Source organism: Berghia stephanieae, chromosome 7 (assembly GCF_034508935.2).
Source record: "Berghia stephanieae isolate SIO BIC M18660-M18661 chromosome 7, UCSD_Bste_1.3, whole genome shotgun sequence".
NCBI classification, from domain to species: Eukaryota; Metazoa; Mollusca; class Gastropoda; order Nudibranchia; family Aeolidiidae; genus Berghia; species Berghia stephanieae.
The window spans coordinates 62636366-62648910 of record NC_088366.1 but is presented as its reverse complement, the minus strand read 5'-3'; the positions used below and the strand labels follow the sequence as shown (position 1 = coordinate 62648910).

Below are 12545 nucleotides of genomic sequence, written 5' to 3'. Positions count from 1 at the left end.
ACTTAAGAACATTCTACAATTATGTTTTTTTTTTTTTTACTGGAAACGTGTATGTTTGTATAATATGAACTTATTTACAAGGTGGGTAATGTGTGACTCTCATGAGTGAGGTGTGTGTGTATGTGTGTGTTTGTGTGTGTGTGAGAGAGAGAGAGAGAGCGAGAGAGAGAGAGAGAGAGAGAGAAAGAGCGAGAGAGAGAGAGAGAGAGAGAGAGAGAGAGAGAGAGAGAGAGAGATATAATAATAAAATAATTGTTAAAAAATTAAAATAAAATTCCCTTCATTCATCCCCGAGGGGAAAATTTGTCTTTAGGGTCTATCCCAAGGGAAGACTGGAATAACCCAGGCGTCAGCCGCAGTGCAGCGCCGCAAAGTGAGCTAGGGCAAGGTGAATTGCTCAAGACCACACAACGAGGCGGGGTAGTTGAACTCGGTACCTTCTGGGTACGAAGCAAAAACCGTACCGCTGAGCCACGCTGCCCCCTTATGTTGTGTGTGTGTGTGTGTGTGTGTGTGTGTGCGTTGGTATCTATGTGTACATGCATGGTAATGGTAGTGTTTTGTTTTGGACGACTGTGTGGTGGTAAGGGGTAGGGGCGGGGTGGCAACAATCTGAAGAAAATTCCAAACCAATGTAAATCTCTCTCTTATCATTACAATACAACGTACAGATAATAAATCAATACATTGTAATTTGCATTGGGTTATCTACATTATTTGTATAATTATCTCTACCAGTAGTCAGTAGTAGTATCAGACTATGATTCCTAAGTTAACTCAGTCAACCCTAACACCGACTATACCCGTAGTTTACTCGGGTTACTTTTACCCCATGTCCATTTATTATTACATTTTTCTGAGACAAATTATAGGCGTAGTATCAATCAAAGCTAATGTTTTTAGTTTTTACATGTTTATGATAGTTGAATAAAACTTTCTATGTAGACTACATGCTCAATTTTAATACATTTTATTTTCCAATTTTGAAAAGTAGCAAAAATCTCTAGGATTGAGTGAGTTAACTATTAGTTCAGTGACCGCAGTGATTGATATAAAACTGGAATGTGCCCTGACATAATTATTTTTTGAATGCGGCTTTTTTTTGTTTTTTTGTAGCGTACGTAACGATGCAGCCTTTCTACATACACATTGGGACGCGGAAATTATAAGAAAAAGAAAAAAGAAGGCAGAAACAACTTTCTTGACAACACAAACTGCCTTGACTTAGACTTAGAGAATAATTCATGATCCTCAGTTAGTTGACTTGACCACGCAAACACACGTTCGTTGAACATCTTGCAACTACACATAGTAAAACTTAAAGGAATTATAATTTACACGGAGAGGGGATTTACACACACACGCACAAAGAAAAATAAAAGAAGAAATATCATCTCTCCGGAACAGATACAATGAAATCCATATAAAACCAACACTCTATTAAGTCAACTTCTGCTTAAAGTTTAACTTAAAGTCGCTTTCGGATAGGAAGGTCCTGGGTTCGAGCCTCGCTCGGCGCATAGTTGAGTCCTTGGAAAGGGCTCTTTACTCACATTCCCTCACCGTACTCAGGTGTAAACTGAGTACCTGGCCGTTGACAATTGCCTTCGGATCGGAAGGTCCTGGGTTTGAGTCCCACTCTGACCCTGAGCGGCGCATAGTTGAGTCCTTGGAAAATGCTCTTTACTCGCAGTCTCACTCTGTACTTTGGTCTAAATGAGTCCCTGACCGTTAATAGTAATAGCGTTGTCACGGTCTTCATGATAACATTCATTTCCAGTACGATTTAACTCACTCAACCCTAACACAGAGTATATCCGTAGTTAACCCGGGGTTACTTTTAAACCATGCCTATTTATTACATTTTTCTGAGACAAATTATAGGCGTAGTATCAAAGTTAATGCTTTTAGTTTTTACATGTTAATGATAGTTGAACAAAAGTGTCTGTCTATATGCTCGTTTTATTTTAATACATTATAGCAAAAATCTCTAGGATTGAGTGAGTTAACACTAACACTAACACCGATTACATCCGTATTTTACCCGTGTTACTTTTACCTTTGGTATAGCTGTCTTTGTCCCATGCCTCTTTATTACATTTTTCTGAGACAAATTATAGGCGTAGTATCAAAGCTAATGTTTTCAATTTATGCATGTTAATGATAGTTGAATGAGACTATCTATGCACATGCTCATTTTCAATACACTTTTTTCCCAATTTTAAAATGGAGCAAACATCTCTAGTCTAGGATTGAGTGAGTTAATAACTGTAATCCAGTGGAGCGGCATTCGTGTAGCCCCAAACCAAGCTGAAAAAAAAAACAATCCTGGGATCGTGGATAGCTCATACGGTAGAGTCACGCTCTTCCCGGCCAGGCGGAGTTGTCGTACCAGTAAGGTCGCGGGTTCAAACCCCATCACCGCCGCGAAATTTTATTCTCTATTTTTGTCATCTGGCACTTTCCCACTCACTTTCATCTCTTGAAAAAACAACATTCAATCAATCTAAATTTAATGTAGAAAATATGTACTGTAAGCACATTGCAGCCATTTTTGAAGATCATGTATTTTATTTGAAATCACGACAAAAATAATAGAACATGTCTATTGTACAAATACACATAACTACATACATCCACACTCAAAAAAAAAATAATTATAGAATAAAAAGGTAATAAAAATTCAATAGTATTAGTATATATAGATATAAAAATGGGGATAATTTTGCGACAAAATATAATAAGAAATTGGTTTAAATCAAAGTGAAAGGGAGAATGGACATCTCACAAAAATCTGCTCAATCTTGACTTCTTATCTTACCCTGGAATGACGTCAATTTATAATCTGTTCTTACTCGCCTCCACCCCCCCCCCCCCCCCAAACTACAGAGCTGCTCCTTCTGCTGGGCTAGATTTGACTCTACCTGTCACCATCATATATCACCTGTGCTGTGACCCACCATATCAAGCTGGTATTATTATGCCATAATTAACTCGACAACAAAAATTGGAGTAAAAAAACGGATATTTATCTACAGTCTATCTGGACTTGAAACGATTAATTCATCTTTCTATTGATTTTGTTATCGTTGGCTGAAGAAAGTGTTTGAGTTCGAAACATTCAGTATTTGTTTGTTGCTTTTTATTTTCTTTTTTCCAGAGCTGTTATATTCTATTTCGTTCATTACTTTTACACTCCACAGTTTCTAGCACACACACACACACACATACACACACACATACACACACATACACACACACATACACACACACACACACACATTTTCGCCTATATTATTATGACAATCTAATATAAGTATATATGTACTCTGTGTTTACTTGAAAAAAAGCCAAAGTCCGAAACGTCGTTTGTTTGTGTTGTTCATTCATGAGTCAGATTTACTTTTACTCCCTTTATCTTCCGTTTCGAGCAGCCGAATAAAGCATTAGAAGTAAAAGATTTCTGGACAAAATGGAAAAGGAACAGGTCTTGTCATCGTACAAATGGCAGAATACAACACTATGGCCAAGCTCAAGGTCCAATCTCCAATGTTATCATCATGTAAAAGTAAAAGTAGAGCTAATTTAGTGTTAGAAGATTCCTGTTTCAGATTGAGATTAATTTAAGGCTGAATAAATTGCTCTCTTTCTCTATCTCTCACACACACACACACACATATTATGCCATCCTTCCTTATCAGCCTCTCATTTTACCACTCTCTCACCCACTGCCTTTCTGACCCCCCCCCCCCCTCTTCCCTTGCTGTATACAGAAATATATTGCTAAGTAATAAGTGTTGAATGTGAGTAATGGAAAGAATTGTCTGAAATCATAGGATTCTAGGGCTATCTAAAAAGAAAGAAATTAATCAATTGATTAAAAAACAATCCCCAATTATATCTAATTTAAGTCATGGTCCATACTAACTAAATGTCCCAAAACATAATATAACGGTATTCTAAATGTAAAAGACAAATCACGAAATATTTAAAGAGTCATAAGGGATGTTTTCATTGGTTGTAGCATATATTGCAATTAAATTGTTTAAAATATATATAAAAAGTTAAAACAATAGGAAAACAGTAAAAACACTCATAAAAAAAAAACACACACACACACACACAACAAAACAAACAAATACCAAAACACAAACAAACATTTGATCAATATTATTGTTGACTAGTAGATGTAAGTACCTTTAACATAAATGAGACAACTTACTGTTTTTCAGTCAACACATATTAAAAATGTACAAATTCCTACTGAACAAAATTTCGTGATTATTGTTCGGCTTAGTTTAGAATGACCAAAACGCTGCCAGTGCCAGCATTATTTCATCAAGAAAATCGGTCACAATGAAAGACAAATGTGTTTTCCCATGTTATTAAAATGCTTTGACAACAGTTACTTGGATGCCATTAAAAAAAATTGATTAGTCCTCTTTTGTATCAAAATTAAATGTCATTCATTTTATAAGATCAAAAAAGGTTAAGTTGGAACTTCTGACATTGAGGCTAAGTATGAGTATTGAAATTTATGTGTAGCCTACTTGTCCTTGATACAGTGGAATTTAAATTAGTAGTAGTAGTAGTAGTAGCGGCACTAATAGAATTCAAATTAGTAGTAGTTGTAGGGGTAGTAGTAGAAGTCATGGTGGCACTAATAATAATAATGAAAATGACAAGAATTAAAATTATGATTCAATTGATGATAACAAAGATAAAATAATCATTCTTCAAATTTTGGACGAATCAAATATGAATAAATCAAAAACATAGTAAGTCTGTTAAACCAATGACCGATTGTTATAGTGGCAGAGACAATTTGGGTATCCATTGTAATAAAACATATAAGTATGTATGTAAACCAAACATGCTAAACACTTGACCAGACATAAATTGCACGCTCATACATCTTTCACCAATGAATTATAAAAACAGAAGAAAAAAAAATGTAGTTCTCTGATTATAAATCATCAGTTAAAATAAAATAAAAAAAAAACTGCTGTAAATCTACAAACTTGAGATGTATGAGACCACGATAATGAAATACCTACATGAATCAAGAAAGGGTTTCCAAACATTCGGTTGCTTCTGGTTTAGAACGACAATTTTTTAAAAACATTTTCAATGAAGCTTTCAGAGTTAAGTAGTCTCCGATTATTTTTAGTAGTGCTAAATAGAATTTCAACCTAAAGGGAAAGAGGATGGGGAAGGCATAAAACGTGTATCTGGAGAAGGGACTCAAGACTTGAGACAGATGGGATACTTCAGTAAGGAGGTGGATGCATTAGATGATGAAAAGATTAGGTGGAGATTTCTTCTACGTGACGTTTTCTCCAGTGAGAGGTGAACAAGGTATTCAATGAGATGGTTGATATTGCATCCCTGTGTTGGGCATGCCTTCATCTTGATCAATCTGGGCCCAACAATCTTACTGTATATCCCAGATCAACAGCTCGGACACAGAGCGACTCCAGAGTAAGGTGAGGTACTGGTATTTTTATTTTGATCATTACGGAGGACATTTTTGATCCACATCTTGATGTAAACGTTGGAATGCACTTCTTTAAAAAATTGATGATAAAGAATGCTCAAAATTAGGGTACGATAAAGAGTTAAGCCATCCGGTTAAAATAAGATTAAGAGAGACCCTTATATTTCAGTAATGAAACGATAGGAAAAAAAAACAGTACATGTTATGGGTTTAAGGAACTGTTGAAAGATTTTACCATTCGATGCATAGATATAATTTAAAAACAAATGTTTTTCTTTATATAAGAGAATGAATAATATTCTAATAAGTGAATCAATTCATAAAAATTATAATTTTCACTTAAACTTAAACAACTTCCAATTTCAAAATACCCAATATTAGAAAACACGAATAAATGTTTAAAAATATAAATCAAAATGAATGATAACTCCAAAAAAATTTAAACATAGAAATTCAATAAAACTAATCAAAGTCATGCAAATTGCAAGATTAGGAAAATAGAAGTTACACAACACAAAGTAATGTATGAAGCAATGGAAACACTTCATATCGGTAATAAAAACAGACAACGGATGAATTGAACAGAAAAATGCATAATATATTATGGATTTGTTTTGATGAAGGCTGTGATTAAATTTGCACGGTTTTATTTCAATGACTTTTAATTAAATATATAAAAACAAATTTAAATGGTCAAACAGAAAGACATGATGAGCTTTGCCAATGTGCTTTGGTATATTTATTTATAGATACAATGTACAACTGCCTTGGCTTGTCAAGACTGGCAGCATTATTCAAACCACGTGATTCTATACTATAACCTTTTTAATGAATTGAAAAGAAAAGAGAGAAAAAGTTGTTTTGTCTTATTTAAATATGGAAACAGATGGGAAGCTGGGGTAAATGGATACGACAAAAAGATGGAAAAATGAAATTTTCTAATTCGAGGTGAAAAATAAGTGTCACAACATCAGAGAAAAGACCAAAAGTGTTTTTTTTTTTGTTCAATTAAATTTTGAGAATAAGATGAACGAACTTTGAGCGTACTTATAATATAACCTATTGAACATCCAGATTTTAAAATAATCACCACACGAGCAAGAGACCAAAATATTCGGAATGTTCTCTGGCTTCCATACCAGCCGTAAAACCTAAAATAAATTTTTTCAAAGTTCTGCCCATAAAAAAAAAAGAGATGAAAATAGTACAAAGACATATTTTATTTTGGGATGAATGCATCTATTAAAAAGGTTACAGTATATCGTCATAATTCTCGTTATGATACACGCAGTCCACCTTGATCTGATAGGAATGGATTTGACCATACAGATGATAAATGGTTGATGACAATTTAAATTGAAAGACATAATAATCATAATCCATGCACATAGTCTCAGAACTAGGACAACAATGAAAGCTTAAATTGCTAACAGCTTTATTTCATTTGTTTTTTTAAAGAGGGATTTTCACAACTCTGAGGATGACAAACTAAGGTTTGATCATGAAAAAATATGGTTCATTTCAAGATCCTATTACTTACGGAAAAGACGTGCCAAATACTTCTTTGCCATCTTTCTGGACTTCCAAGGGATGCATTAATGTTTTTGTGACTGACTGTAGAAAGGTTTTGAACCCGAAATGTTCTGTGTCGAGTATTTTGTTGTTATATTCATTTTTGTTTATTACTTTTGACAAATCTAAGACGCTTCAATCATGATAGTAAAGAACTACATGGGGAGATATTTGCAATTCAAGCTTCAATGTTGTCCATCATAATCAGCAGTGAGCAACTGTTTTACAAACCAGCATCCATCATACATGCATTCAAAGACCCTCCTCAACCTTTGTCACACAATCGTTGCATCCAAAAGTGTTTTCTCCGCTATAGGCTATGTAGAGAAATCCATCTGCATCTTTGTGTTCTTCGTAGATCTGGCCCATGCTAGCACTGAAATGTATAAATAAAAAGAAAATGAAAGTATATGATTAACGATGAAGAAACTTCTCTGAGGTGACGACTCTTTTACGAAGCAAAGGCATTTCCTTTAGTTCTTAATGATCAAATTATGAAAATGGACAAATTCGAAAATTTCGTGATAAAGAAAAAGTCTGGCACTCGATAAAACCAAAATGTATTATTAAAAGGGAGACTCACGAGTTTGTAAAATATAAATAAACTATTCCACCACTTTCTATATGAGATATATCATAAAATCAACATACTTTCTTTTTAATTACAACACATTTTATAACAAAAATTTTCTTTTAAACACAGTATTTTTTTGTTTGTTGCTTTAGGTCTCTTCCAACACAATTGAGGCTATATGAGAGACCGCTGAAACAAAAAAACAAGCAATCTAACAAAAATAGTACAAATGTCAATCAAAAGCATAACCTAAAGATATCATAAGCTAAATTATAAATAACCAAGAACAAACAGGCAGAGGATTTACAGGAAAAAAAATATCCCCTGTCAAAAATACAATCACAAACCAAAGAAGCAGGATAGGCTAGTAAAGAGAAGAAGAAACGACATCACTATCGGATCGTACACCCATGCGAACATCATAGGTATATGATTCAAGGGTGATGCTAACAGTAAAGTATGCTTTAACAAACATGCTTTTATAACAAATTGACAGAGACAACAAATGCATGTCTGTTCCCCATTTAGAGTAAAGCCTTCAACATTCAATAAAACATGAATGCATATGACAAACAAGTAATAAAGAACTGATGGACTCATATGAATGTCCATCAATGTTTTTTCGTTTTACTTAAGTTTCAGTTTACTTCGCTGAAACTGTGAAACCATTCGTGGATGGCGTGAAAAATTTACTAAGACAACAAGGACATAATATTGGGAATTCTGTCAATGTTTGTTGGACCTGTGAATTTGTCAAATGCATGTTCGACAAACACTGTACAATCAAAATCTGAGAGCTTCTAACTAGGGAAATCGAGATTAAGATCAAGCATCAGGAATTTCTCAGGAGAGCTGGTAGGTCCACTCTTTACCCACATATTCTCATCATATACATGAGCTAAAGTTAAATAATAACCTGGCCAGTGACAGTACTGTCCCACTAGATTAGAAATGATAATAATAAAAGTGACTTCCAGGCATCATGTCACGTCCAACAGGTTCAGTGTTGCTGTTGTTATCCCTTTTGTAAATGAAGCATTTTGAGCACATTAAGTTGATATCACCATTTATTAAAGCTTTCAAATGAAAAGTAGAATTTCTTTGTTTTTAATAAAGTCAGCCACAAAACTGCTGTTAAACGATCAATTGTCTTGAAATTGAAATATATTGTTATCATTATCAATTACTTGCAACGGGATGCAATCTTGTTTCAATATGAATACAGACATGGTTCAATCCACATACCTGGTTTGAGGCAACACCTTCCCAACAAACAGAAAAATGGCTTTCTCTGATGGCAATTGAATCCTTTTACGAATAATCCACATGAACTGTGCTACCGAGATGTCGCTGGGTACAAGAAACTTCCGCTTGTCAATGGTCGCAATATGTGATTTGGGCTCTTTCTCCACGATCACCTTGAAAAATTAGAGAAAAGGAAAATTTTTTAACCTAATGATTGACACGCTCACGCACAGAGAGAGAGAGAGAGAGAGAGAGAGAGAGAGAGAGAGAGAGAGAGAGAGAGAGAGAGAGAGAGAGAGAGAGAGAGTAATATTAATCAAAAACGAATATATAACAGCTGAAAAAAAGAAAAATAATAAATTATAAATAAATGAGTAAAAAAATAATCAAAGCACCAGAAACATAAATCTGAGCCTGAAACCTTTCTTCTTAAAAATCAATTTGCTCTGTTTTGGACCTGCTATGTTCAATACTTTCATGAACTCAGCTTGAAAGTTGGAAGAAAAGAAAGAAAAAAAATGTAAACAATGCACTCACTGGAATACGCTCTGGATATTTTACTCTAATCTTCGACGCCTCATTTTTCCTGTTGTCTGTAAATGAAAAAAAAAAAGTTAAATCATAAAAAAGTTATCAAGCAGAAACAAAAATAAATAAATAGATTATAAAATCAAAATTTAACATTCTCTCCACGAAAGTTTCATCAAGTATGTGGAGAGAACATTTGTGCATATTGGATAAGAGTCATGTTATAGTTACAGCCAGTGAAAGCCTGAGAATTCACTTTTCTAACAAAACAGCATTTTTCTTAATTTTTGTCACCGATCTCATTTCAGCTGTATGTCCATTCTCTTTTCCTTAACATCTAATGGACATAAGCAGAGAAAAGACCTTAGGCAAATCTGATTATCTTGAACTGACTCAATTATTATATCCTCTACAGTGGAACCCACATAAAGCCAACACCTCTTATTCGTCCCAAAATTGTGTTCCATTGAAGTCTTCCTTGCTTAGAGTCAAGCGATCCTTCTGGTCCGACTATATTGGCTTTATCAGTATCCCACTTTTTTTATTGCCCCTTTAATTAATTACTTTACATCAACAAGCCCCCATAAAAATGTGAGATATGTTAATAAGGGGGGGGGGGGGTAATACAATTATATTAATTGTCAGTCCAAACGATGCAATAGCAATAACAATAAACCCAAAGTGGTTTAGCAGAATTTTTAAATGAAGTGACTATTTCTCTGAATGCTCGGGAAAATAAACTTGATCTCTATTTCTCTGAACAGTTTCCATTCTCAAGATTTTTTGGGTTATTTGCGAGAGTGTCTGTGTGATTGCAGAATGTGTATGCATTATTTTGAGAGTTCTTTTGCCAGTGCCTGGGCGCCCTGTCTTTTATTTCAAACTTTCTGTTACTTCTATCTTGAGTTTGTGCTATCCCGTCTTTCAGACTTTCAACCTCTGTTCCCGTCTTGAGACTTTGACTTTATTATTTAGGTTTACTTCTGTTCTCTCTTTGATAGTACAGTGAAAAGTGCAAAAGTGAACGCGCCATGGAGTATTTGCGACAGCACAACTTTTTGATAAAATCTGTCCTTGTCAACAATGTGCCTAAAAACACTAGCTTGATGATTCGTGAGAATTCCCTGTCCACTCTGTTTGAGTATTTACTTTTGCAGCGACATCGCGTCCGTAACCCATCAGCTACTGGAGGCTAGCTGACAATTCGGAGAAAGAGAGTTCAAGTTTATTTTCCAGAGCGTTTGGAGAAATAGAGCCAGCCATTTTTTTAAAAAGCCAGAACTTTCCTTCCAATTAAAAAAGACAAACTGTTTTTGTGTGAATCCTTTTCAATTTATTTGAACTTTTTCATTCTGTCATTTTATTTATGCAATTAAATTGCCAGAGAGAGGTAAAAATAAACTCATTATGTCATTAAATAAACAACATGTTTTTATATATTTTCATATACTGTCTCAACCCCTTCTTTATTCTATTAAATCAAAGAGGGGATTATTTCAATTTTTTCAGTGAGAAATTGGTGATAAATCCAAAAGTGAAAAGCAATTTACGACTCTTATTATTATTATGTCTAGCCGATTATGTTACGTAACACTGGCGTCATATTATGTAATTAATAAGGTCTTATTTTGAAAGTTGTATCTTCCTCTTTATAAATTTTATGTAAAGGCATTGTCCTCGATAAGACGAACATTTTGGTATACAATCTGTTAATAATAATAAGAATCCAAATTGACTGTTTTAACCCTTTTTATTAACGGTGGCACGCTAACTTTGCAATGATAGTTTTGGGGTAAAAAAAATCAGTCTGAATTTAAGAATTTGAACTCCCGTAACTACATTTCTAATTACGTTAGAAACAAAATTCAAACTGTTTTTGTAATTAGTGTTGCCAGCTCTTTCATACGATATTGGTTTCAAGTTTGTGAGTTACATTTAGAATTTTTGTTAAACTTAAACTTCCTAATCTTACCAAAGACGTTCTCCTCCTTGAACTTGAACTTCATTGTGATATTGGTGTGCTAGTTCTAGTCCTGTGACTGGGGAAAAATATACCAATTTTTTAATTAAAAACAAAAAGAAGTTTTTGACTAGATGACAGAGGGTGGTGAGATGACGGTGTCCTACTTTTGGTTAAAATAGGATGAGTAAGACCTTCTACTTCCAGTCTACAGTTGTTATTGTTTACACACGCTAAAAATGTCACATGAAGAGAAAAACCACACAAAGCAATGACGCTACACGTGTAACTTTGTACTTTCCTTATGTATGAATTCCATAGAATTAAAGATCCGTTAAAACTTGATCCAACATTGTTCATGTAGATTCTATCCTGTTTTGTTTTGTTTTTTTTTGTTTTGTTTTAGATTTCACACCCAATCACCACTACACATTATCACCCTACTTTACCCGAGAACAGTTGAAAGAAAAAGAAGGAGAAAAAAACCCACAAAAAACCCAAACAAACCTCTTTCTAACCCCCCTCCCGAAACAAACAAGCAAAAAGCGTCGGGATCTAGGTAATCAAGTTAGTTCACTTCGGTCTAGAAACTAGAAAGCAGCGTCGTTTTTATTTTGACATAGACTATATGTAAGCTGGTTTATAGCAAAATTACAAATGTAATCCTTTTCAAAAGACAATCCATCACTTTGGTAAAAGTTTGTTTGTTTGTTTTGTTGTTTTTTTTAATTTTTATTTTATTTTATTTATTTTTTGTTTTTTTTTTGTTGTAAACTCTGAAAGGCGTGTAACTGACAGCACGGGTTTAAACAATATCTTATAGAGAAGAAATATTGAGAAAAATAAATGACAATAACAGTGTCAACACTAAGTTGAGAAAAGAAGGACACGTAATGCATTTAATACAAAATTGTATATGACCTGCATAAGAAACATTATTATTTCGGTTTCTTCGGCAACATCCACACAAGTAACAAACATTTTTATAATAGCAAATCAAATGGCACTGTATCTAAATTTTCAACCTATTGAACTGATTTTCTCTTAAGACAAATAAATTAGTACAGTTAGATATTTAATGTATTTTTGATGGAGTGTTTACCGTTCAGTTAAAAAAATTATCTTTTATACATTATTTGACTTTGAACCACTTTATTAGTATGTGCTCT

The 12545-nt window shown here is 33.9% G+C and overlaps 1 protein-coding gene across 1 annotated transcript; it reads right to left on the bottom strand.

The window, feature by feature from the left end:
- Positions 1 to 2551: 2551 nt before the first annotated feature.
- On the bottom strand, positions 2552 to 11649 carry LOC144977625 (gamma-aminobutyric acid receptor-associated protein-like 2). The gene is made up of 4 exons (XM_078923037.1): positions 11389 to 11649; positions 9426 to 9481; positions 8889 to 9061; positions 2552 to 7445 (listed from the first exon to the last, which is right to left on the bottom strand). The coding sequence occupies exons 1-4, from the start codon at positions 11420 to 11422 to the stop codon at positions 7322 to 7324; spliced, it is 387 nt and encodes a 128-aa protein (XP_078779163.1). The 5' UTR covers positions 11423 to 11649; the 3' UTR covers positions 2552 to 7321.
- Positions 11650 to 12545: the final 896 nt, after the last annotated feature.